This window comes from Aulonocara sp. 'chitande type north' Nkhata Bay, linkage group LG20 (assembly GCF_057382095.1).
Source record: "Aulonocara sp. 'chitande type north' Nkhata Bay isolate Kocher_YH1m ecotype deep benthic linkage group LG20, A_spYH_male_GT1.1, whole genome shotgun sequence".
Classification (NCBI taxonomy): domain Eukaryota; kingdom Metazoa; phylum Chordata; class Actinopteri; order Cichliformes; family Cichlidae; genus Aulonocara; species Aulonocara sp. 'chitande type north' Nkhata Bay.
Window position 1 is genome coordinate 36,272,074 of NC_141363.1, and position 26,385 is coordinate 36,298,458.

Below are 26,385 nucleotides of genomic sequence, written 5' to 3' on the forward strand. Positions count from 1 at the left end.
AAAACAGAAAAATGAAGCAACTAGAGGTTTAATGATGAAGACTTGGGGGTCTGCAGTTCTACTGAATTATAGAATTGACTGAATTGGAGTTTAGAATCCACTTTTTTAGACTGTTACTGTTTCATTGTTCACCTTGTTACCTTGTTATATCATAAATAAGGTTTATCTATGTGAGTTTGATGAACTATGTGATGGTGTATTTTTCCAGTGTTAGTTCTGCTCGCTATTGTGCAGGTAGAATATGGTAAGTGTTCATAGTAATTCATAGAAATTCAAAAGCTGGCTCTATCTGCACCCCTTTAATATTTAATAAACTCTTAATTACAGTTAGAGTGTGGCTGGTAAAGATGAAAAGACATACAGAATGCAAAATGTCTGAGTTTGGTGATATTTGTGAGTAACAAACAAACCAAATAACTGATACCAAGTAACCAGGTAGTTAGAACTGGATGGCAGCATGTGTTTAGAGTGACTGCTTTATAGTTACTGTAGTTAGGTAAGTATACTTACCAAAAGCAGAAGCACACAGATGAACAAGAATCAGATGCTGAATGTTGCAGGAACATGCTCATGTGTGGTGGTCACTGAATGCTGCTCTGTTCTTTTGTCACTTGTCTCAGTCCTTCTGGAAGTTGGCATGTTAGACAGTCCAATAGTGATATCCTGTCAAAGATATCTACAGTCAAAGTTGGATGTTCATTTTTGTCTTTTAAACATGTTCCTGTATTTTAAAGTACTCTAATTTAAGGCTCAAATGGCTCTCTAAGCCATTTAAGAAAATGTAGTTTGTTTCCTGAGCGCAGGGCTGCTGCAGCTTGTGTTTCCCTCAGAGTGACTGACCTGGGTTAAAGATGGCAAACAGGATTTAAACGGAGAGCGATGGACACTTAGAAAACTGCACAGCACTTTAGAGGCGAACCCACTTTATGAGTAGCTGATATCCAATCACCGGCACACAGCTTTAAAACCTCCGCTGAGTTTTAGCTCTCAGTAGAGTTTAAACACTGGACATAATTCACTCAGGTTCTGTCTGTTGGGTCACATTTACTTCACTGTTTTATTTACAACTGAGAAAATCAGTTTGGCTCAGATTACAGTTAAGTTTCATAACTGCATAATTTTACTGAAGTTTAATGTCTCACTGGAGCACATGTTAGACTGAACCATCTGGTGCTCATATGTGTTGGATTTTTTTAACCGTGACTTTTGAATTTAAAAAAAAAAATTTATGCAAGGAGGAACGAGAAGGTTCCTCCTCGGATACTGAAAGACTCCTGTCTGTCCAGAAATATTACATTATCTGTTTGTTAATAGTTATTCAACTGTAAAATAAAAATAAATGAGGTTAATATATGATTTGTGAGGTGTTTTGTTTTGTTTTTTGATGTTGGTGTTTCGGTCATGTTACCTTTAACTCTCAAAGGCTTGTTAGAAACTATGAAACACATTGTGCAGACTTCTGGATGTTAGAAGAGAACTAATACTGCTCATGAATGAGACTAAAGGCAGGAAGCTGTCCTTTATAACTAAACATGTTAATCACACCTTCACATGTTTATCATAGTTTATTATATAGCAGGTGTATTTCAGTAATAGCTGATTTATTTCTGTATAGTGGTGTACAGTCACACACCTCACGTGGGCATTATGTATGATACTCCGAAACTATAATTTAAACAACAATTTTACATATATGATCTTAAAACAGGACACAGACACTGTAATTGCTGACCTCATATCAAGTGTGTATGTAGACTGAGTTTATGTTTGACGTTTGTTTTATATCCAATCTTAACTCTCAAACATTTAAACAGCAGCTAGTCTGCAGCTGAGAGAATACAAACTTAAACTGGTTTGATTTTTAAAATCAGCAGGAAGTGCCACATTTTCACTCAGTCTTTTATTTGCTGCATGTTTTAAGTGTTTAAAAGGGGGAATGATGGAGGAATGTGTTGTAAGTGAGCATTGTGCTGTAAATCTCTGCACAAACAGTGTGTTGCATTGTCAATTTGGTTATTGATTATTCACAAAATCACCAAATGATTAATTTGGTGATTTCTTAAATGTAAAAATTTTATTATACTTGATTCTAATCTGCTGCTGAGTCTCCTACTCTGATGGAAATGCAGATAACACAGAACACAGATGACGAACACCTGTTCAACCAATCACATTCATTCATTCATTCATTCACCCAATCCGAAATCATCAAAGCAATTTTGCAAAGAGGCTGTATCTTGACAATCCGACCAGATATCTGAAAAAATAAACCACTACATTCTCGGCTAAAAAAAAAATATTAAAAGCGTGTTTGCTGACACACAAACAGTTTTTTTCAGTACAGTTCAGTTAGTTTCTACATGCCAGGGTTGCTGGTGTGCAGAAACGGGGCCACCAGGCCAAAGTTTTGACTCGATCAGCGATAACCCCGCCCCCTGAGTTTAAGATAAGATAAGATAAGATAAGATAGAACTTTATTAATCCCTCGGGTGGGTTCCTCTGGGAAATTCGATTTCCAAAAAAGCACAGCACCGACAGAAGTTACAGAGTTACAGAATATTATATATATAGACACACACACACACACACACACACACACACATATATATAAATACAGAGGGCCACCCTGAAAGATAAAACTAATTCATGAACAGCCAGGGGTCAGGACTGCCAAAATGAATTAATTAAATACATCGGTAAATAATTAATTAAATGTGTCAATAATTAATTAATTAAATATTTATTTAATTAATTAATTCCAATTTAATTTAATTACACATTTAACTAATTATTTGATGGTGTATTTAATTAATCCATTTAGTCACTCCTGGCCCTCCATAGAACTCAGTATCCATTTTAAATCTTTCTTATACAACTTCCAGTGGGTAAATTAAATGTAATATTTTTTAAAGGAACTCCCTTTTTAGCTTTCACGACAAATGCGGAGCTGCACATCTTTCCTCTAGCATCCTCCCCGTCGTGCACGCGCACGTCGGGTCGTCGTAGGGTGGTGGGGGGGGCGGAGCCAGCGGACTGCTGCACTGTCCATGGTTGTGTAGTGGGAGCCAGAGAAGGTCCGGGTACGTGCGAGGAGATGCGGCCATAGTCACGCTGCACTGTCTAAAATCATAACCTGCTGGGATCGTTAGCTTCGCAGCGCATTAGAGCCTACTGAAAGGTGAGCCTCCTCCTGCATTTCCATTATTTCCTTTCTTCCTCGACACTCTGGTCCTTGTCCTTGAAAATAACTGCTGACGATCCATTCCTGTCTTGCATCAAGAGCAGGCCGGGGAAGCGAACCAACATGGATGCTGTGCGCTATAGCAGTGCTGCTGCTGATGCTTGCACGGAGATTATGCTCTCAGCATCGTACCCAGAGTCTAATCCTTCCTATAGACATCTTTTGGAGCGGGATGCGATTCGTGACGAGTGGAAATTTGACAGCCGTTTGACTGAACATGTAGTTTTTGATGAAAATTTAAGAAATTAGGCATTATAGGGCTTCAAACAGCGTAGTAGATGTTGATTTGTGTCGAGATGACACCCATTTGGAGGCTTCTGTCTTCTTTAAAGAGTGTGTTTTCTGGTCTTCACCTGATGAAGCCTGTGCTGTTGCAGTGCGTTGTCTCTGTGGGTGTCAGCTGCTGATTTACTTAAAGCAGCATATGCATCAGGGGTCCTGCCAAGATGTCACACCTTCAAAAATCAATAAGGAGAATTTATCTCCTGCTGAAAATCTAAAATTTATATCATCAAAATAAAAAAAGGAGAAAAATTCCCCCTTTCCAGGACTTTTTTTTCCATATATTTCCCACACAGCTGGGTGTTTCTAGTAAGTACTGGACATCTGTATTTCATCCAGACAGCACAGGACCAGCTGTTGCCTGCCTGCAGCAGAGAGCATGGAATCACAAGGGCCTCACTTTAGTTGAATGAATGTACATCCTGGTAAAACAGTCCAAGCAGTGCCTCTTAATTTTGTGCATTTCTGTGTGCAGCCTGTGGACGTGAGGCATCATGAGTGAGCAGCAGAGGCAGCGCTCTCTGTCCACCGCGGGTGAGTCTCTCTACCATGTGTTGGGAGTTGAGAAGATGGCCACGACGGACGATATAAAGAGATCTTACAGGTGAGGCTTTACTCTGGTCACCTGGCTTAGCTCACAGAAAGGTCTGATAACCTGTAAAGCTGACTGTGATGCATTCTGCAGGAAACTGGCGTTAAAGTTCCACCCTGACAAGAATCCCGACAATCCAGAGGCCGCAGATAAGTTCAAGGAGATAAACAACGCCCACGCCATCCTGAATGACCCCACGAAGCGTAACATTTACGATAAATATGGCTCTCTAGGCCTATATGTGGCAGAGCAGTTTGGAGAGGAGAATGTTAACACTTACTTTGTCCTTTCTAGCTGGTGGGCAAAGGTAAGACAGGATCGTTTACTGTTTGCTCTTGTACAACCTTTTACACCTGTTGTCTTAACCTTTATTTCATGAATCTGTTTCCTACAGGCTCTGTTTGTATTGTGTGGCCTGGCCACTGGCTGTTACTTCTGTTGCTGCCTGTGTTGCTGCTGTAACTGCTGCTGTGGAAGATGTAAACCACGGCCTCGAGAGGGCCAGGAGCAGGACTTTTATGTGTCCCCTGAGGACCTGGAGGCTCAGCTGCAATCTGATGAGAGAGGTGAGAACGAGCACCGTTTTGTTTGTTTTTTTTCTTCTCACAAGTACGTTTTTTTGTATAGCACTTATAAAAATAACAGTGCTACAAAGAGTGTCACAAAAACACATAAATCACACACACTCAAAATCCAAAAAATCTAACTCTTGCTGGAAACGGGTGGGAACAGTCTGCAGGCTCCTGCCTGAGGATCTCAGACTACACTTGGGGTGTTATGGGTACAGCAGCTCCAATATGTTTTCTGGATACAGGCTGCAAAGAGCTTTAAATGTAATAAGAAAAATCTTAAAATCTCTTCTAAAACAAAGAGGAAGCCAGTGCAAAGGCGTTCAGGCTGGTGTATTATGTTTGCTTTTCCTGTAAGAAGTCTTGCTGCTGGCTATTGAATCATTTTTATTTAAGTATTTTAATTAATAGCATTGTACATTTTACACCTTGCTAGTGTTTGATTGGACCCCTTTTGCCTTCAGAACTGCCTCATTTCTCTTTGGTATAGATTCCACAAGGTGCCGGAAGCATTCCTTAGAGGTTTTTGGCCATATTGACATGATAGCATCACATAGTTGCTGGAGATTTGCTGGCTGCACACTGGGTACACTAAACACACTATTATATTCAAGAAACCATATATTTTGAGATGATTTGGGTTTTGTGATTCCTGGTGGACTAAGCCAGTTGAAGACAAGTTCACTGTGGTCATAGAGTCAGCAGCACTCAGGTAGGCTGAACTACAAGGCAGGATGGAGCTACGCTTTTACATTGTTTATGCCAAATACTGACCCTAGCATCCAACTGCAGCAGAAATTAAGACTCATCGGACCAGACAATGTTTTTCAGTCTTCTATTGTCCAAGCTTGGTGAGTTTGTGTGAATTGTAGTGTTTGTCCTTGTGTTTGTCGTACAGAGGCTGGTGGTGAACCTATAGTGCTGCAGCCGTCAGCGACAGAGACAACCCAGTTAACATCAGATGGGCACCACTCCTACCGCACCGACCCCGGCTTCAACTAACCCTCCGTTCCCATCGATCCTGGCCTGCGGTCCTGCCTGCTTCCCTGCTCCACCTCAGTGAGATGAACGAAAGGGGCAAAACATCTTTCCACTTCAGAAAGAGAGCCATGCGGAGGTGAAGGGGACTAGTAAGCATGGCCCATGAAAGGAACTAATGAATTCGCATCCCTTACACCTCCCTCCCTGATCGGTCCGCTACGTATTTCCCCGCCAGTACGAGAAGAAATCCCTTTTATTTCTTCTTTTGTATCTCTCAGCCTTTACTCACACAGGTCGCCTGCCCTACCTTACCTTTCCCATAGTTTGCATTATGGTGTAGCATGCACTGTTTGGAAAAAAAGGTCTCCACGTTTTCTTTAATCCTTTGCAACATTTTTACTTTGCAAAGCCCATCATGCAGGTGCAGTTTTTTCAAATGAGTACAGTACATGAGGAGGGGATAAAGTTTACCAGATGTTTTATGCTAAAGGAACAGAGAGCCATGGCTCAGGGAGGTGCTGGTTGGAGAAGTGCTTGCTGGCTTAGGTGGTCGGTACCATCATCAAACCTCCAAGAACTAAGTTGTCATACATATTTACACTTTTCTCGTGTGATTCGCAATCGATATTCTTTCAGTTGAAAATGCCACCTGATGTTGTCAGACCTGCAGTGTGCGCCCCACCAGAGTGTTTTTAATGTCAATCATGAGGTTATTAAGGCACAGAGCTTTATTTGCAGACAGTTTGCTATAGATTTCTGCTGACGTTAGAGTTTCTGCTTTAGTTAGTAATTCGCTTTGGCATTTTCCTTCCTTCTGAAAGCCCCTCATCGCAGGACAGACTACTTCCCCCTGTTTTTCCTGCAGCACTGAGCAGGTTGTTATAATTGTTACTTTACATTAATGCATATTGTCTTTTAATGTATTTTAAATCAAATATGGCACATTTCAACCCCATGGTACAGTTCACTGTTGTTTCATCATATCACCAGCTACAAATTGACGATGACACTGGATACATAAAGTAAAAAAAAAAAAAAAAATCATACATAACCAACATGTTCTTATCTCAAGGAGTGATATAATGTTGTTTTGTCAGATGCCATAAATGTTTCCAGGTTAAAGATAAAATGTCCTTTGGTGACAGTGCCTTAATGCAATGGCCATAGTTAGTCCGTGAAAGTTAGTCTGGTTTTAGACACCTATGAAGTCTCTGTTAGGAGGCTGAAGGGGTGGAGGTGCATAAGTTGTAGTTTTGTCATGGAGGAGACCCTGGTTTGGTTCTTGTTTGAACTTATGCATCATGGTTTACCAAGTTGAAAACCAAAAAGCAGATTCAGAGAGCTTTAATTTTAACATAAATGTAAGCAGTCCAACAGAGAGCAGCGATTAGAGCACAGGGAGTCATCTGCTTATCTCGTAGAGATGAGTTCACAGACTGGAGAGAGCACTTTGGCAATGAGTAAATGGGCTCTTTTATGTGCAGGAGGTAATGAGTTGATGGGAAACAGGTACACCAACCTGCCGCTCAGCAAACAGGGGAGAGGACACACCTCTAGCTTGCTCGTGCACGGAATCCTACCAGGGACTGAGAGAGGCCATGGCACTTTGTGTTTTTCCTCTTTTAATTTTTGCTTTCACTCAGTTAGGTTTAAGCCCTAAAACTACTTGGTTGGCCTCCCTTTAAAATAGCAGCCTTGCTTGATGACGTTGGAAGTGACAGTTCTGTGTCACCAGTGCCATAACCCGGTGCATCGTGAGCTGCCACCAAAGGACACCTTGTGCATAAATGAGCCTCGGCTTTGACAAAACAGCGTTATCTGACACCCGACTAATGAGAATGGGCAGATGAAACAATAACATTTCAATAGATTGTATTTATTTTATGGTGACACATCCAGTCTCTTCTTCTCTTCTGTTTTCCTGTCCTTACCTAAGATTTGTACTAATAGTAAAACTATTTTTTAGAGCTACTGCAGCTCACTAAGACTGAGAGACCTTTATTTTATGTTAGTTTTATTTTTCTGCTACGTGAAGCCAAGGAGCTCCAGGTAATCCAGCTGGCTCTGATGAGAACTGCTAAAAGGTAGAAATAACAGATATTTATCAGCAGCAGTGCTGGTTAGGAGGGTGACATGTTTTTAACTCTAGATAAGGTTTAGGGGAAAAAAACATGTTACACTCTTTTGAGTTATTATTATAAAAAAAATAATTAGCATGGAGGATTTCTATTTTCAACTCATTCCTGTGTTTTGAACTGTCCGATGACTTTGATATTTTGTCCGATGCTGTGTGATCGTTCCTCATTGTCGGCTTTTCTGAATCCATGCTCATCAGGCATATCATCTGTGAGCCAGTGCTACAGGCAGCTCAGAGTAAAAGATTTTTACATACTGCTGAATTTGCATATATTGCCACACATTTTTGCCATAAATCGCCATGAACATCTTCGCCACTTTGTCAGTTTCATGACTGCTAATGATGTGTTTTTAATGGTTTACAATTGGTGAGCTCCCGTTGCCCACCCTCTGTTATTAACGGTATGGATGTTGACCTCTGTGGCCCTTGTATCATGTTTCCTGTAACCCTTGATGAAACGTAGATGTTCCTGTCATGGCTTTTTCATTGAGATACTGAAAAATGCTACTGTAAATGTTCTAAGTTGAATGCACTGTGTGTTTAAAAAAAAAATTGTAATGGATCAATGATCAGGAAATGACTCCATAAAAAGACAATATAGTATATAGTGTAACTATAGTGAAATGGTTATATGATGCATTTTTGGAATTTTATTTATTTCATACTTGGTCATGTTTCAGATGATGATCGATTATGATTTTAACTGGTATGGTGTTGTAATGTAGCCATTAAATTTTGCAAGGAATGGTTTAATGGTTAAGGTTGCTTGTACATACACTTGGCCCATATAAAGTATAAACCTTAACATTTATGTTGTAGCATGGTAACTGTGTGTCTGGAAGAAAACAAGTGGATCATTGATCTCATTTGCTCTTGGTGAATAAATGTTCCTCAACATTTTGACTCGGGTTTTTATCAAATTAAGTTACATACAGGTTTTTTGTTTTGACACGGATTTCAGATATTTACAGTAGTAGTAATGATATTACTCAGGTAATGTTTTAAGCCGAATAACCAACAAGTTAATGTCAAGTCTTGAACCAACCTTCATTTCTTTATATTTTGTTTCCAGGGAGCCAGATTTGTAATTTTTTAAGAGGTCTTGAGTGATAGTTGTCTGGACTTTTGAAGGTATGGCTGCTTTTTCACCAATTTTTCCGTCCAGTCGGTGTATATGTACGGAGCCCCGCAGGGGACATGGGAGAAAAAAAATGAAGACTGACTTTGCGAGATCCCGAGTTCGTTTTGTGAGATCTCGCAAAAGTCCGTCTTAATTTTTTTTTCTCCCATGTCCCCTGCGGGGCTCCGTATATATGACCATTTTCAGAGGATTTTTGTTTTTTTAAACCTGATACAGGACATGAGAGATGCATCTACTTGGCCACTGGCCCATCTAGCCTCATCAGAAATAGTGTCAGTGGAAGGAAAACAAGAAGAAAAAGCTCAAGTATGCCAAACTGGAGTGAAAATCAGCAGCAGCAGGTCTTATGGAGCAATGAAATCAAAAAATCTTTGGCCCAGTTCATTGTCATTTCTTTATGAAGGCGGTCAGGAAAGAGGTACAGCTGTGAGTGTCTACAGCCAACTGTAAACTCTGCACGATCAGTTTGGAGCTGCATTTCAGCTGACGGTGTCTTGTTGGTTTTTCACAGTTGCTGTAACATATGAAAGTACTGTCAAATTTTCAATCACCATGCAGAAAAGTAAGCATCTAAATGACAATAACTAAATAAATGTCATATTAAATATTAAAAAATAAGCATGAACACTGTTGAAATCCTTTACACCAATTTGTCTTTAAAATTATTATTATATTATTACTTTTAATTTAAAATATACTGCACATATATAAAAAGAATAATAAAAAAATTTAATAATTAATTTTGACAATGAAATGCTAATGCTAAATGCTAACATAACAGCTGTCAGTTATTACATTTTTGCTCACATGTGAAGGTATTTGTTAGATAAACAAATGTATCTAACTGTAATTAAAAATCAATTTTTTTTAAGCAAAAGGATATTAATAAAAAAAAAACAAAGTAATCTGACTTCCAAATAAATCATCCCTTACCTTCATAGTGTGGTGGATTGTTTAGCCAGCAGATGGAGACAAGTCATTCTTCCAACTTACCTCAGGATCCTTGTACTAAAACATCTCTCAACTGTTCAAACTAGCAATTTGATTTGATTTGAAACTTTGATTTCATGTACATGAGTATAGATTTTATTTGTGATTTTACCCTTGTTTTTTGAAGCTATACTGTGCAGGGGATAAGGCTAGATGCAGCATGTTTTTAGTTAAACTAATTTAAAGGACAAAGTAGGCATATGTGAACATCTTGCTCCTCTTCTTTGCATGGGTTTTAATCTGCATGTGTGGGTGGCCTGGTCAACCATGTTCACAGACAATGATTTCCTTAATAGAATCATACCTGTTTTAATGCAGTTCCACCTGTGGGCCTGAAGATCTCTGAATCTTTTGATGATATCATGAAGGGTAAATGGAAATATATTTAAAGTCTTCACAATTTTATGTTGAGGAATATTATCAAAATTGTTCCACAATTTGCAGATGCAGCTTTTGCAGACTGATGATCTTTTTGAGATCATCTGACTGATGAAATGAGTTAAATATGAGCTACTACTTTTCTTAAAATGAAGCATTGTCTCAGTTTAAATATTTTATATCGTCCTGAGAACCAAGGGAAAAAAAATATATTTCAGTTTAGCTGTTGTCCACTACAATGAATAGGCTGGCTCTCAGGAGGATATGCTTTCTATGATCTGTTGATAACATATGGGTTTATGACATTTACACAATGACACAAGTTATTTTAGAACTGGGGATGTATATTATTGTACAACATAAGTACTAATAATTATCTTTCTCTTTTGTTGTTTTAAGTATGTTTTGATGGTTAAACCTTTGACTTCAGTTAAAAAACTCTAAATACTTTTGTCACCAATTTGCAAGACAACGTTCAATGCTACTTTATGTAATAAAGTCGTATTAGATAGGACACTTCTTTTTCCTTTGCGTGAGTTTTAAGGAAGGTTTAATTGTGCTATAGGTTTCTTTAAAAAAAAATCCTGCTCGTGGTCATCATTGTTCCTGTGGTGTGTATGTGTGTGGGTGTAAGCCCATTAACAGCCTCGGTGATCCTGGCTGCCTGCCTCCTGCTGAGCTCAGTGGGGACAGTTGGCAGCAGCTAGCCAGTCAAACACTTGCGAGGTGAAACTGGCAGCAATGAGCAGACAAGGTAAGACCGTCTCGCCATGTCTGTATGGGACCATGTGTGAAATTAGCACCGACATGCATTTACTTTAAAGGTTCATGTTATCAGCTAACAGCAACAAATGTGCAACAGGTGAGGTTAGCTGTTAGCAGAGCAGCTACTTATTAGCTAGTTTTTTGTACAGGAAGAGGGGGAGGAGAGTTCAGCACTGAGGACAGCTCCAGTGTCTGTTTATATATGTCTACAAAAAGTGTTAAAAGTATGCAGAAGTTTCATATGTATCTATAAAAGGCTTTTCTGTGGCTTTTTGTACATAACATCTATATTAGCTATATCGTTAGCTGTGTATATGCTATACTGTGTATCTATACCTACATTTGGTGTATTTTGTTGTTGTTTTATGCATTTTAAAGGCATTTCTAAGTTAGATGAGGTTCTGAAGGCTAATGATATTTATGTCTGGTGAGTGCTATGTATTTATCTGTACAAATAAACAGGAACTAAACAGTTATGTAATAGGTGTTTCCATTTTACATGGCTTTATCTTATAGTTCATTGCCCTCATTGTTCGTGATGGGTTTTTTTATTCTCACTGAATATGTTCTCTTAGGTGTTTTTAATTAAATGTGAACTCTTCATCCAGTGCGCATTTTGTTGTTAATTTGCATGTTTTTCAAAGGCCTGTCTACTTCACAATCAAAGCACTAAATACTATGGTTTGTAGATTTGGTTAATGCAGCATACCTTTTCTATTAAAACATATATTAAATCAGATACAAATACATTATATATATAAGAGCCAGCTAAGTTAACCTGGGCTTCAGTTACACCACAATAGCCAATATTTTGTTAATAAAATAGTCAAAGGTAACAGGAAAATATCTATATGATTTTTTTAATTTATCTGGTCTTTTCCTCTTTGCTGTTTCTAAGGTTTTGGTGGAGCTTCTGTTCACTTCTCTCCGAGTATACTGGGAAATGGATCTTCACCCACAGATCTTACAGAGGAGGACTTAGATGCTTTACGTTTTGAACTTACAAAAGTAAAGTTATTCATGGGGGTATTTGGGACAATGTGGGATAGAAACCCTGCTCTAAAGAAAAATTGATATGTGTAACATCAGCTTTTTTTTTTCTTTCTCGCAGATAGAGGATGAAATTCAGGCCTTGAGGCAGGTGCTTTTGGCCAAAGAACAATACGCAGCAGACATCAGAAGGCAACTAGGAATGAGTCCGCTCGGTAACATCAAACAGAGCATATCCAAAGGATGGCAAGAGGTCCAGACCTCAGCCCCGTATGTGCACTTTGGTCCCCATAAACATAATAATGTTTGCTAATTGTTTGAAAACTATTGATAGTTTAACTGATTGAAAACACCTAAACCACTGTCGTGATAGATCGCTTACCACACATATCTTAGTGCACTTTTGTTACGTAACCATGGAAAGTACTCTAATGACTGTCGTAGGCTCTCTATTGTGTCAGCGCAATAATCTGTCAACCTGTGCATGTTCTGTCCATTCAGATATCTCACAGCCTCTGCAACTCTGGATGACATCAGCCACTCCAGTGTGTGAGTGTTCCTCATTATATGCACAAAATAATAAACGTTCTTACTATGTTTTATGACGCAGGGATTTTCCAAAGTTTTGTCCTGCACTCACATGCTAAAGAGGGATCTCTTCAAAGAAACAAGGGATGGGATTTTCCTTGTCAAATAGGATTGGTGCCCCGTTAATAGCCTCACAGCCTGACTTAGCACAAGGAGCAGCAGTATTAACGGGAAACAGGAGGACCAGCCTGAAGCGTTCATTAGAGACAGAGTGAGAGATCTGCTTCAGCCAGATGGACTGTCGCCAGTGACGTCTATGAGCTTATTGTTAACGACGTCTGAGTTAATACCTTTGTGCTCCCTGTATGCACCTGCCTGTTATGTAATATATTACAATAGCGAGAGACTTTTCTTAATTCAGATCCTGACTTCTACTGCTAATTTCTCCTTGTAGATATGTGAGGACACGGGACAGTCTCTCTCATGCAGGCCAGGTGACATCTGCTGCAATGTCTAGTGTGGGCGTGGTCATCACCAGGAGACTGGCACAGATGAGGTACACCCATAGTCAGTTCCTCCACTCAATCTTCATAATAAAAGGCTTTTTTTTTAAAAACTTTTTAAATTAGCTTTGTTCAAAAATGACTCGGTAGTGAGTAAAAAGTAATAGGATAAATGTCGTTAAGATTGTACTTCCTTTAAGTTCCCTTTAGCTTAAAAATCAAATGCCAGGCTTTTCTTGCACATAATGAAAGAGGACTAAGAGTTCACAGTGCAAAGGCTATCATAGGGGTGTTGGAAAAGCTGTCTTTGGCTAGTTCAGCTGGACAGATGGATGGATAGGAGGCCAACAGAGAGGCATGACAAGTGGACAGCATGTCAAAAGGGTGATTTGAAGTGTAAACTGTGGCTTTTTCTTTCAGCTGCTCCCTTATTCACGAGATGTCACCACAGCGGGTGGCTCTGCATATTTGATTTGGCAGATTTACATGTTAGAAAACACTATCAAAGACTGCAAGTTACAAGCATTGCAATTAGGTGTTGAGAGGAGGCAAATGCAGGACACTGAGGCAGACATAGTGAACAGAAAAACAAGTCTTACTCTGATTGTGCAGAAACACAAAATCATAGAAATAATAATAACTTTATTTGTATAGCACTTTTCAAAACACAGGGTAAAACTCGAGAGGAAACACAGGAGAGCAAACAGGAGAATGAAAAATAAGTGGGAAATGATGGACATGTGAAACAAATAAAACACAGCTAAAAACAATCAAAGCAATAAATAAAAGTAGGACTGGAAAATAAAATATAACTGATATTAAAAGGCATAAAAAAAGATCAACACTAACATGAAACATGGAATTAGGCCCCTAATGTAGATCAACAGGAGATAGAATGAGTGAACCAAAGGCAACCCACTCAGTCACACCAATATGCCAAAAGTCCAAAACAAAATTGATTGTTAAAGTGGCAAAATCGTGCCGCGGGCATACACAACCCGAAATACACAAGGAAATAGGACACAATGGGGTAACGAGATGAAGGTGAAGATAATCAAAGACACTTGAGAAAAGTAATTCTACAAAATTAAAAAAGTAAGTGAGACCTGTTTCGGAAACATGATATACAGGAGTTCACACAAGAGAATGGGAGAGGAAAGATACAGGGAATAAAATAAACACTAATACAAACTGAAACTATGAGCCCAAAGATAGGTTAAGGGCTCCTTAATTTGTGATTATGTTAGTTTTATTTCTGTATTTACATCCTAACTCTCGCATTAGGATTCACTTTTCTGTCTTAGTTTAGAGTTTAATGTTGCACAACTGAAACAGCTTGTATAATTTCACATCCGACATTGGTACTGATAATGTTAAGCGCACATGTAAAGTTTCAAATTATGGTACCGAGTACTGACTGAACAGACTCAGACGGAAGCAATCCTTATACATGCTGCTAACGTGTAATCCTGCATTAGTCACAATTATAGCTACTCTAAACTCCACAGGAAAAAAACATCAATACTAACAAAATCCTTCACTGTCGTAACCCCTAGAATTTGCTTTCATAACCATCCTTTCAAAAATGACAAGGATTTCTTCTGATACTAACATTTCCATTTGAGTCTGTCAGATTTTTAGAAATTCAATAAAAATAGCTGATTGTTAACAGGTTAATGTCAGTTAGACCTTCACTAATCCGGGAGTCTTTCATCAGTTATCTTACAAGTCTCTGGGTGCAGTAGGGAGTATGTCATGGTTTCATGGTGGTTTCATTTATGAGTAAATTGTATTTTATATCCAAATACCTTTTAATGGCTCTATATGTGTTTCTTATTTATTTTCCTTCATCAGTGGCAGATATTCAAAAATCTTATAATTGTATTAATTATCATTTTAATGCAAAAAATAGTCAAAAATACAAATTATATAAACAAAATTACATTTGCATTTTTATTTCTTACCAGATCAATTTTCCTTGTTTTATCAATGCTAGAAGAAGATTAAAACTTTTAAAGTGATGGTATGTTTGAGTGAGGTATGTCTTTACAGTGTGCTGGTATTGGTTTAAAACCCAGATTAGATGAACAAGAGATTGCTTGAGGGATTCTAGTCAGGGTGGGGCTTTTTCATCCTTTGCTACTTCCAAACTTATTTTTCCAACAGAATTTCTACAAACATCTTGTTTTTGAAAGATTTATGCAGAAAAAATCCAAACCAAAGCTTCTCCAGTAGTAGATCTTAAAATTCAAGGTCTGGTAACCGTGGCTCAATGCAAAATAGTTACAATACATTCAAAGCCTGTAATGTTAAAAAAAAATACATATAATAATTATATATTATGACCCCATACCACAGCACTGGGCCAGTTCCTGAAGAAAACTATTAAAAGATGTCAAATAAGTAGATTTAGAACTTCCTGACAGGCTCGAAATTTTGGTTGAAGTGCCTCTTGTGTTTATGTTCAACCACTAAACAGCTGTAATCCAATCACCGTGGAGCACCTGGCCATCAGCAGCAGTAGCTGTTGTTGTAATCCTTGTGGAAACAGAAGCTGATGTGATGTTATCTGTGTCTGTCTGTTTATCTTCATGCTGCAAACTCAACAGAGCTCTGCCTCTTCCAAGCCCACCACGGTAAGATCTGTGAGCGGTAAGACTGAAGTGAGCTGCATGAGAGGGTGTGACCTAAAAAGAATAAAGAAAGAAAAGTGGAAAGTGGTGATTTAGAGCGTTAGAACATCACACATTTCACATCATGCAGTCACTGAAATGGAACTGAAATAATCAGTGTGATTTAAAGAAGATGTTAAATTGTTTTGGGGTTTTCTTCATTTCTATCTTTTTAGATCCAGATGTTTGACATGTCAAGTGTTTTTTAAACAAAAACTTATTTTCCACCTTTTTTCTCTCAATTTTTTGACTAATTCAAGAATTTTGAGAACAAGACTTAAATTAATTTATAGTTCAATAAGGAGAAATTGTTTGAAAGAAAAGAACAAATTTGTTGCATGTAAAATGTAAGCATTTCTAGCAGTTATTCTATGATAAGAGGCAAAATCATGGAGCAGATTCCCAGATAAAGGAGACCGTAACTTCACCACCCAGTGTCTAGGCCAGAGGTCTGGAGCCTGTGGATCTGTTGCCCAGCTTTAGCAACTCCCTGTGATTTTGACAGAAAAATAAATAGTATAAAATAATTAATATACTGTTATAAAAATGTGTAATATGTGCCTACATCTAGATATCAACTGGTGCCGTATCTGGTTAATTTTGCTGAACATCAGTAGCAGTGGTTTCCATGAATGCAGACACATAAACACCTCATCATTTTCAAAATGTGCTCCAGCTTCCTTCCCATTTCCTAACGAGTCACCACAGGAGAAGAATCAGCATGCTTGTGATGCCCCAGAGGCTGGGTTTGGATCCTCTACTAGTCTTAAGCCAGAGATCTTTAATATAAGGTCAATCCTCTACACATATGGAGCCACTGAGCTACTGACTCCAAAAATGTGTCGTGGACAGATTTGTTTGCTTTCACTGCCCACGCTGATGTTTTACCATTATACTTCATCTACAGCTGGGCTTTCAAATTAAACTAAAACTGGTCTTCTTTTTTATTTTTAAAGTTTTTGAAAGCTATTAATCTGCTATATGTTAAACTTTCTATTATCAAAGTGGACTCCATAGTGCTGTAGCCATCACAATGATGGCCTAAACATGCATTTCTCCCTTCAGATATTTTTTTAGTTGTGTTACACAGATTAAGATTTGTGTAAAACCCTTTCCACACAATCAAGAGCCGAGCAATAAAAGTGCTTTTTATCTATATAAGATATGACATCATCATATTGGCCAGCAACCGCCTACAAACAGGCTAAAATTTCCCACTGGCATCTATGAGCCTGCAAAACTTTATGAAAACATAATCTGATTTTAATTTCATGACGCTAACATCTAATTAATCCCACAAGAGTTGAATTATTCATGATTATATTATTACATATATTATCACAGATAGATCTTCCTTTCTGAACTAATCTGAAACTGTTATTATAAACGTTTTAACCCTTATTGTACAAATCTACAAAATCTGCAGCAAAATAAAATGTATTTATTTATTTTTTGTAATTTTAAGGCTTATTTGTCTTTTTTAATGCTTAAGTGTCCTGCTTTCTGTTTCCCAGCACACTGAGCCACACCATAAGTGTGCCGAGTATGAGGTAAAACACCATGTCTCTTTAGATCTTTTCATATATGCATGGCTTAGACATTAACTTTGCTCATCTTTTAATATGTCCTTTGTCTTTCCTCAGGCATTCCTCTACATTCAGATCTTTTGAGGAAATGGTTGGCAATATGAAGGTAAACAGCAGGAAGGTGGATAAAACAGTTAGCTCTGTGCTTCTTGTTTTGAATACTGTCACTTGTTTCATAGGATAAGGTGACTGGCAGCACGTCAACTAATGGAAACGCGTCCGGGTTTGAAAGAAGATCCCATCGCCACAGTCAATGAGGAAAAACCAGTCTAATGTCAATAATTATTTTCATGACTTCTAAAGCTATAAAAGAAAATAATTTTGCTCCCTGTCTGTATGAATTTGTTTTTTGACTGTAATCTAAAACCGATTGTCTGATAGAATATGTTAAATTTTTAACTTAAGCTCATTTTGACATAAAACATTTTTAATATTCAATACTCAGTTTCATGGATGTAATTTATTTTGACATGTGTGTGCAGAGACTCATGCAGAAATCAGCTGTAATTTAAATTATAAGTATTTTTGTAATTGAACATTTTTCAATTAAAGTTAATAGAATGGTGTGCAGTCTTTTGAAATGGATGTTAAAATACATTGTCCATATTGTTTGATCACGGACAATATAAAACGATTTCACTTCATAGGTATGAACCTCTAGGTGGTGCAAGAGATACACAAGGGGTGTCAAGGCCATTTTAATTCTAGGGTCTCATACATCCTCATAGATGGAAATCAAGTGGGACAGACTTTGTTTTAGAAACTATTAAAACTTTAATCTTATATTTCTAATAACATAAAAAAAGTTAAATTATATTTATTATCTGCAATTTTCACACTTAGCAAATTTATTGATACACCTATGCTGCCTACCTACTTTGTGTCCATTCTACTTTACTTAATCAGCCTTTAGCTAAAAGCTGCAATCCCAAAAATGAAATCCTACAGAGAAGGACCCAATATTTATAGATCATTTATCATTTATAGATCAAAAGGTTATTATAAATATGTATACCTGGCTTATCATAACGGAACATTTATTAAAGTGTTGAAAATAAAAAGCCATAAAAGTGACAACCACGAATGTTAGCAAGCCTTAATGACATTAACCAAAAGCTTTATTGACTGACCAATGCATTTTCGGCTTGTGGCCTTCATCAGGGCCACAGTAACACATAATAGAAGTTTGCTTAAATAAAAGGCAGGAAACAGAAAAAAATCAAATTAACCAATCACGTCTTCATAGAAAAACCATCTTAAAATAATACATGTATGAAATACATAAGAAAAATATTACAAATATACAAAAAAACTATAAAATGATTACAAAGGAAAGTATTTCATGAAAAAAGGAGTCAGTGCAGCAGTTAGATTAAAAAACAAGAGTACATCATAACATGGAACCACATTTGTGGTAAGGTCCATGTAAAATCTCTAAAATATAAACTTAAAATGTAGACTTAAAACGAGATGTCTAGAAAGCTACTCTTTCTTTTGTTGATGAATAAATAAACATTACCCATGCGAGAATAATTGACAAAACAAAGTAACTGGTAAAAAAGAATAAAAACAGTAAAAAGGGTACAGTTCACAAAATCTCATTGATAGAAAAATCCTCATTCATACCTCTAGGGTGCAGACTCTATCCAAAATGCTTGTCTTTTTTCCTGATAAAATTAATGTTACCACCTCTTTGGTTTAATTTAATGGCTTCAATGCCTAGAAAGAATAAAGGTGAATTTGGATGTTTATCATTGAAGTGTCTTGCAACAGGGCTGGTTAGATCATTCCTCTTGAACTTCTGTCTTCATTAATTTGATCTTTCAGAGGGCGGGATGTTTCTCCTATATATTTTATTGCATGGGCACTGTATCATGTAAATTACATTTTTAGTTCTGCATGTGATAAAGCACTTAATGGCAGTGGTTTTGTCACTTATGGGATCTTTAAATTATTTAACATTTTTGATATATTGAAAATTTATGCATTACCCACATATGAAATTACCTTGTAGGTTATGGCTTATCAGGGTTTTATCTGGAGTATAGGGTCCTGGGAAGCTCTAACAAGCCTATTTTTAATATTTCTTCCTCTTCTATAGGTTATCATTGGTGGTTCTCTAAAGGTACCTAATAAGTTTGGGTCATTTTAAAGGATATGCCAGTGTTTTAAAATCATTTCTTTAATGTTCCTGGTTTTTGGTGCAAAGGTTGTACAAAAGACAAGTTTAGGTTTAAGTTTTGGAGATTTCTTACTTGCTAAATAGAAATCCCTGCTTATTGAATTCACCTACTCTTCTGCAGATCTTAACCTGTCCTCTTTGTAGGCTACTATCTTTCTTTAAATTTGTTCAACATCTTTTCTTTGCTCTTATTATATTCATCCGGAATTCACAGATATGTTTGAGTCTAATCAGTTGGCTTACAGGGATGCTTAACCAATTAACCAATACTAACCTGTTTTAAGTCAGCTGGTTTATCTATGAAGACATGATTGGTTAATTTTAATTTTTTTCTGTTTCCTGCCTTTTATTTAAGCACACTTCTACTATGTGTTACTGTGACCCTGTTGAAGGACACAAGCCGAAACGCGTTAGTCAGTCAATAAAGTTGTTTCTCTTCCCTTGAAGTGTTGCTGGAGTCCCTGCATTGTGAATTTTTTCATCCTCCCCACGCACCTTGTAAGCATGTGAAGTTGTGCCAGAAATGTTCGCTGTGATTAACTAAAAGCTCAAAATGTCTTGTTCCCTGACCGGGAATCGAACCCGGGCCGCGGCGGTGAGAGCGCCGAATCCTAACCACTAGACCACCAGGGAGCGATAGTCATTTTTGCGAATCCTGACCCTTTAAAAGAGACCTTCAGCTTTACGAACTCAAAGAAATGCTGTTTTTAACTGAGACAGAATAATGCTGCATTGTTGTCTCATGTGGTTTCCAGTACGGGAAGGGTAATAATTTCGGTTACCATCTCTACTTAGATACATGCTCTGAGTTAAGAAATTTATGAATGAGTCTTTACAAACGAACTGCTTTTACAATGCCTTTCAGCTCAACGTAAGGCCGAAAAACCCTTTAAAAACCACTCGTCCGCTACCTTGTTACTAACTCAAATTTCACCTGTTTTTGAAAACGGCTTGGCACTGTCTGCCTGTTCCCATTTCACCTCTAAACTGGCTGGCTAATGTGGATTATCCCACGAGTCTGTGCCAGCAGCGGGTTAACATAAGCCGCTCCAAGCCTGCTTCTCCTTCTCCTCAGTCTGGTGTCACCGATTACAAGGTTCCGCACGTTCAGTGGCCTCGAGCTACCACAGGCCACACCCCGTGGTTCCACAGTGGCACGTGCCAAACCCAGCTTGTATAAAATGGCCCTCGGTGACTCGGCGTGAACCAGAAGCGCAGCAGTAGTGACCGACGAGGTCATCACCGATAGTTCCTTTACAAATGGGCCATAGAAACAACTAGTACCTTTTCTAGTTCCAGCCATCCGCACCTTACAACCGCACCTGGTGACAACGACACCACCCCACTCTTGCAGGTAAGTCCAAATAACATCACTAGAAAAGCGTTAAAATATCAGCAGCTAATTATTTGTATGTTTAATTGTAACCTTGATATGTAAACTTAGTGAAAACAAAAAATGTTAATTGAAAAATATAGAATATTAGTTCATTATTTGTAAGTTAAAGGTGGTGTTTAGTGATGATCATTTTCAAACCATAAATTCAATTTCAAATTAGACTAATTCAAATTCAGTTTTCAAAAGCATTTATTCAAGTTACAATTCAGATTCAATCTGAGCAATTCAAATTCAAATTGAACTCATTCAAATTCAGTTTCTGATGGCACAGATTTCTGCCCATAGGTGTTCTCCAAGTCTTTTCAAGTTGCCTACAAACCATCTCACATCACTGGACAGGCACATTTTTATTCTAATTACCCGAGAGCACACTCTGGCTTTCTCTGTGTACAAAGCAACACAAATATAATGGCTATTAATGCACCAAAGTGAAAAGGAAAAACAAACTAAACTATTGTTAAAGGTATACCCGCTTACCGCAGAAGGCTGTGAAGGTCACAGTTACACAAACACTTTTGTGGTATTTTTTAATGTAAATCTGTATCTCGTGCATTTTTGTCTACAAATGCAGTAAATATTAAAGAAGGCAGGTGAAACTGCCTTCTGGACTGCTGGTGTATCTGTGCGTCAGCTCAGATGTTAATCTGGGTTATCAGGTGCAGACCTGTACCTGCTTCATGAAATCCCTACAGCCATCTGCTGCTCACCTGGTATTAAGCTCTACAGCCTTCAGCTGGTTCTCTGTTAATACGTGTTTTTCAAAAGGAGTCATTTTAAATAAATAAATGTAAAACTACAAATATTATTACTATACTATATTTAGTAATTAACTACCACTAATAGTAAGTTCATTTGGTGGAATAAAACAAACAGAAACAAAAATGCACTTACAAAATAAACTTAATTGCGAAGAAATATCATTAGTTAGCCTGCAGATGCTTATTGTGACTGAGCTGCCTCAATCAATGGGAAAGTGTTGCATTTGTCATAATATAATAGTACTTTTACAAAGTTAAACCTTTTAAAGCACTAAAAATGAACTGAAACCAGTAACAGTATGCTGACCTGGCATCTAAAAATAAAAGTTAAATAAATATATATAAAATTAATATAGGAAGCTATAATAAGTCTGGATGCAGGCCTCTGTTGTGACCTAACAGAACAACCTGATTTTTCTGTGTCAGTGGTCACGCAGCCAGCTCATGCTGACATGTCCTCACACATGTTTTGGTTATTTGAGTCATGGGAAACCATACTCCCTGAAGCAGCTGTTTCTGTTTTAGCACTCTGCACTCGAGGCCCTTAAACTAAGCACAGAGGGAAACGTGCAGCACAGATGTGCAGTATCTCTGTGGTACAACATGAAAGGAATAAAATTATAAATAAACTTTTTTTTTTCTGTGTTTGCCTTTAGGTTACCATTTTCCATCTTTGAGCGGTTTTCCACCTAAGGTCGGCAACAATGGCAGCAATTCCATCAAGTGGCTCCCTTATCGCCACCCATGATTATTACAGAAGTGAGTCCCATGTGGTTTATGTACATTTCATTTTTGTGTAAGTTTATTTTTTCTATTAATTTTTTCTTCTAGAATAAGACTTGAATAAAAAGCCAAACTGTGTTTTCTCCAGGGCGCATCGGGTCCACATCGAGTAACAGCTCTTGCAGCAGTGCTGAGTACACAGGAGAGGCCATTCCACACCATCCAGGTATTCAGCATGACCTGATTTTATATGCAAAATTTTTAAAAAGGAAAATCTTCCTCTCTCCGCATCAGATAACGTTCAGTTTTGCTCCTTGCAGCACTTCCACGGCAAGACTCTGACCACTGGTGGACTTCGTTTTTCTTTGCTAAACAGAACCAGCCCGGCATGCAGAACAGCTCTGAAAATCAAAAGTGAGCATTGTAATATTTGTGGAAGGCAGTTACCTTTGATTTTTTTTTCCTTGTAGTTGTTGGTTTTTAAACTGTGGCTTTTTCTGTGTTGCAGGAACAGTACCTACACAGTGGCCAACGGCCAGGTGACCTGCATCGCCAGGCAAATGGTGCTGAACAGACAGGTCAGCGAGAGCAGTGAAAACGGGAAGTCTGAACCAATGAGCCCTCCTCCAGTTACCCCATTCGCACCTTACTCACCCTCAGCTTGACCGTCCATCCCCATAGTCCAAGCAATGGAGATGGAGATGACGATGGTGATGGCAACGAGGGTGTTTTTTCTAACTTTTAGTCGGTAGAGTTTGCTTTTCCTGTTTGCCTGTATAAATTATTACATTTTTGTTATGACCAAAAGTAAAAAAAACAAACAAACAAACAATGTTTTTTCATATAGTTCTTCTTATGACTTGACAGTGTTATCATTAATACTATTACCAGTACTACTAATAAAATGCTTACAGTGAGCACTTGTGTGTCGCATTTTCTTTCTGTTATTGACATTTACAGACTGGTTGTCAAAAGAAACTGAGCTTTTATTTAGGAAACATTATGACAAATCCTCAGATTTGCAGCGGTTCATGGGATGTTTTTCTGTAGGGGGAGAGAGAGGCGCGCTGCTTACCAAGCAACCTTAATCTCTTTAACTTCGTTATGATTATAAATGATTATTACAAGGGGTATTACAGTTTATATAACACTTCACCTTAGCTTGAATGTGGGTCACCAAGCTCCTGGAAGACACACTGCTGCAGAGAGTAAAAGTTAGGACAGTCGGGCATGATTAACAGTTAAATAAAAATGCAGCGGGTTTATTCATGTTTTGTTCTGTAGATGCATAAATTCACTGAAAACAAATCACTGTTTAGACACCTACTACAGCAGCCATGCACCCGCTGCTGTTTGCCACCATAAAACCCACTCAGCATGAATGTAAAGCACTCCTATTAAAGCTCATGCTGCCATTGTTTTCAGAGACGGGCACATTATTGTAAAATATTCAAGCTGTTCATTCTCTAAATGCTGCAACCGGAGAGATTTTAAAGCTCCCCTGTGATCCTTTAAGACTTAAAATTCTACATGTGTTCTCAGTTTGTGAATAAATGTTGATTTCGTTTATATTTGAAAGCACCTAAATACCACATTAAAAGACAAAGAGATGTGCTTATAATCAAATTAAATTAACAATCACATTTTATTAGAAATGTGATTGTAGGATTAGTATGTGATTAGTAAGAGAAGAAGTTCAAGATGGTGATTAGATCCTGATATGCCGGCAAGGATTTAAGAAAATAATGTTTTGAAGTTTAGTGCAACACATGTCAAAGGGTGTAATGAGCTGCGTTCTAGCTTTTCGTTTTTGGTTCTTGTTGAATCCAGAATTGGGTTAAAATTCTGCTTCTCACATAAAGTGGATTGACAGGCCTCTTTGTACCACATCCTCCCACCAGAGAACTCATGCTGAGTCCAGGCTTATTTGTGGTTCTTAGAATGGAGACAGACCTGCTCTCCTCTTAAGATGTTAAGATTAAACTTTCCTTTTTGACAAAACATACAGTTTGGGCTGGACTGGGTGACTCTGAACTATCCTTTAGAAATGTAGTCAGCTGGGAGAAATCCAGTGATGCACACAATATTTATTCTCCACTCTCCTCTTCCCTTTTATTTCTTTTCTTTTCCTTTCAGGTTCATATGTCACTACTGCATTTTATTGACTGTTGTCTATTCCAGCTTTTCCACAATCATTAGAGTGTTCAGTGAAAGCGAATATTACAGAAATTAATTAATTTGGTCTTAAATTTATACACAACATTTTTCTGTGCATCACGAGACGAACATTATTGGTCACAAACAAAATCCTTAATGCTTTCATCATCTACCCAATGACATGTTGTTCCACAGCTCAACCATAAATGTGCTGGACTGTACGCTTTAAAAAGAGCTACTTTGACATCTTGTGCTGATGCATGCAGTGCTACACAGCATTATCATCATCACAGAAATCATTCCTGGTAGAGTATCTTTCATAGTCACCGCATTTAGCAACTGCTCTCTGAAACAGAATGAGGGGAAAATTTTGAATCTGATCCTCATTGGTTGTCGTGAGCATTGTTACATTCTTCTTGGTACTAATTTAAGTATCGGGGTCAGCTCATGCAACCTGAGCTACTGCTGCAAATTGGCAACATAAGGATGCAGAACTAAGTCAACCAAGTCATGGAAGATTGATAAGGCCTTTACCGATCATACATCCTGTTTTCCTCTTGTTTACAAGGATTCAGGTACACAGTGAGAAGAACAGTTGCCAACATCCAACCATACTTTAATTGAACTGTGAACTATCACCATAGCACATTTCCTTTAAAACCAGTCTTGTGTAGCTCTCTTATTAAGACTATCGTCATAAAATAACTATGTAACAGATTAATGATAACAGGAGGATCAATAGGTGTTTCCTTGAACTACAAGTCAGAGAAGCTTTTGTAAACTATAGACTGACAACTAAGAATAAACTGAGCAAAGTCTACATGCAGTACTGTCCTGTTCACAAGATAATCTATCTGGACAAACCAGAAATGCAAACAGTTCCAGTACTCTATGCTGATCATTTACAGCCGTGTCAAACATGATTCATGCAGTCAGAACTGGTACAACCTGTTCTCAATGCCCTCCAGAGCTGACCTATTCCTGGCGGTGTGTCAGGGAGGGCTAAAAATGTCTCATGATCCCAGCTGAGCACAAGCAAACCTGTGGCAATGCACTACCGTGGGACTTTCCCCTCGTGTTGGTCTTTTTAGTGACTCCACATGGTATCTTGAGTTTCTCTGTACAAAGTTTACAGACCAGAGTGAAGGACAAATACAGGTTAAAGAGGTTAAACAAAAACAACACAGCCCATGAGGGCATCCAGGAGCAGCAAATACAAGAAACACCAGGGTGTCCAGATCCTCTTTTATTGTCATAGCGCCATGTTCTTCTGCAGTATTTAATGAGTTTTGGTTGCTTATTCACTTTATTAATCTTCTTTCGGTGTTTTTGTTTTCCTATTTGTCTCCAGTGTTTCTCAGACTTTGCCTCTGTCTGTCTTGTCTTTATTTTAGTGTCTTTGTACTCCTTATGTCCACTGTCTTTTTTATTTTGGTTAATACACTTCCCTCCATGTCTGCTGTGCCTTGAGTTCCCTCCTTTGTGATTGTTTTCCTCACCTCAATTTTCCCTTATCTGGATTCCCTGTTTGGTTTATGCCTATTGAACTTTACACATCTTTAGTTCTAGATCAGCTGAAAAAGGCTGGTTTTATTGTTGATAACATTGCCAGCGTGAGCTTACTGAACTTGGGTCATTTCTCCACTAACCAATAAAAGCATAAACCCAAAGCTTTTGTGCAAATAGATGCAAAATAATTACTTTAAGTTTTGAAAATGCCTCGTGGTGGTGGTTTGGTTCCCTGCCTACCATTCTCTCACTTCTTTAATTTGCAAAGGTGAACTTTGAAGGATGAGTGAGAACTGTCTGTTGAA

At 38.0% G+C, this 26,385-nt stretch overlaps 3 protein-coding genes and 1 non-coding gene across 5 annotated transcripts; 3 read left to right on the forward strand and 1 right to left on the reverse strand.

Moving 5' to 3' along the window:
- Nucleotides 1–3,019: 3,019 nt before the first annotated feature.
- Nucleotides 3,020–8,699, forward strand: dnajc5aa (DnaJ (Hsp40) homolog, subfamily C, member 5aa). Its single transcript, XM_086277713.1, has 5 exons — nt 3,020–3,178; nt 3,999–4,127; nt 4,209–4,422; nt 4,510–4,681; nt 5,583–8,699. The coding sequence occupies exons 2-5, from the start codon at nt 4,018–4,020 to the stop codon at nt 5,684–5,686; spliced, it is 600 nt and encodes a 199-aa protein (XP_086133839.1). The 5' UTR covers nt 3,020–3,178; nt 3,999–4,017; the 3' UTR covers nt 5,687–8,699.
- A 2,335-nt stretch (nt 8,700–11,034) lies between these two features.
- Nucleotides 11,035–17,989, forward strand: LOC147306180 (tumor protein D54-like). Its single transcript, XM_086278022.1, has 9 exons — nt 11,035–11,065; nt 11,975–12,084; nt 12,188–12,336; nt 12,568–12,615; nt 13,049–13,150; nt 15,707–15,733; nt 17,284–17,319; nt 17,413–17,461; nt 17,535–17,989. The coding sequence occupies exons 1-9, from the start codon at nt 11,053–11,055 to the stop codon at nt 17,610–17,612; spliced, it is 612 nt and encodes a 203-aa protein (XP_086134148.1). The 5' UTR covers nt 11,035–11,052; the 3' UTR covers nt 17,613–17,989.
- Nucleotides 17,990–20,098: 2,109 nt separating this feature from the next.
- On the reverse strand, nt 20,099–20,170 carry trnae-cuc (transfer RNA glutamic acid (anticodon CUC)). The gene has a single exon. It is a non-coding gene; the product is annotated as a tRNA-Glu (tRNA).
- A 561-nt stretch (nt 20,171–20,731) lies between these two features.
- On the forward strand, nt 20,732–23,331 carry ppdpfa (pancreatic progenitor cell differentiation and proliferation factor a). Of its 2 annotated transcripts, none has more exons than XM_086278201.1 (5): nt 20,732–20,891; nt 22,348–22,487; nt 22,563–22,640; nt 22,735–22,828; nt 22,923–23,331. In XM_086278201.1, the coding sequence occupies exons 2-5, from the start codon at nt 22,436–22,438 to the stop codon at nt 23,077–23,079; spliced, it is 381 nt and encodes a 126-aa protein (XP_086134327.1). In that variant the 5' UTR covers nt 20,732–20,891; nt 22,348–22,435; the 3' UTR covers nt 23,080–23,331. The 2 variants fall into 2 exon arrangements, with proteins under 2 accessions (XP_086134327.1, XP_086134326.1); XM_086278200.1 differs by having other exon boundaries at nt 20,733–20,891; nt 22,348–22,450.
- Nucleotides 23,332–26,385: the final 3,054 nt, after the last annotated feature.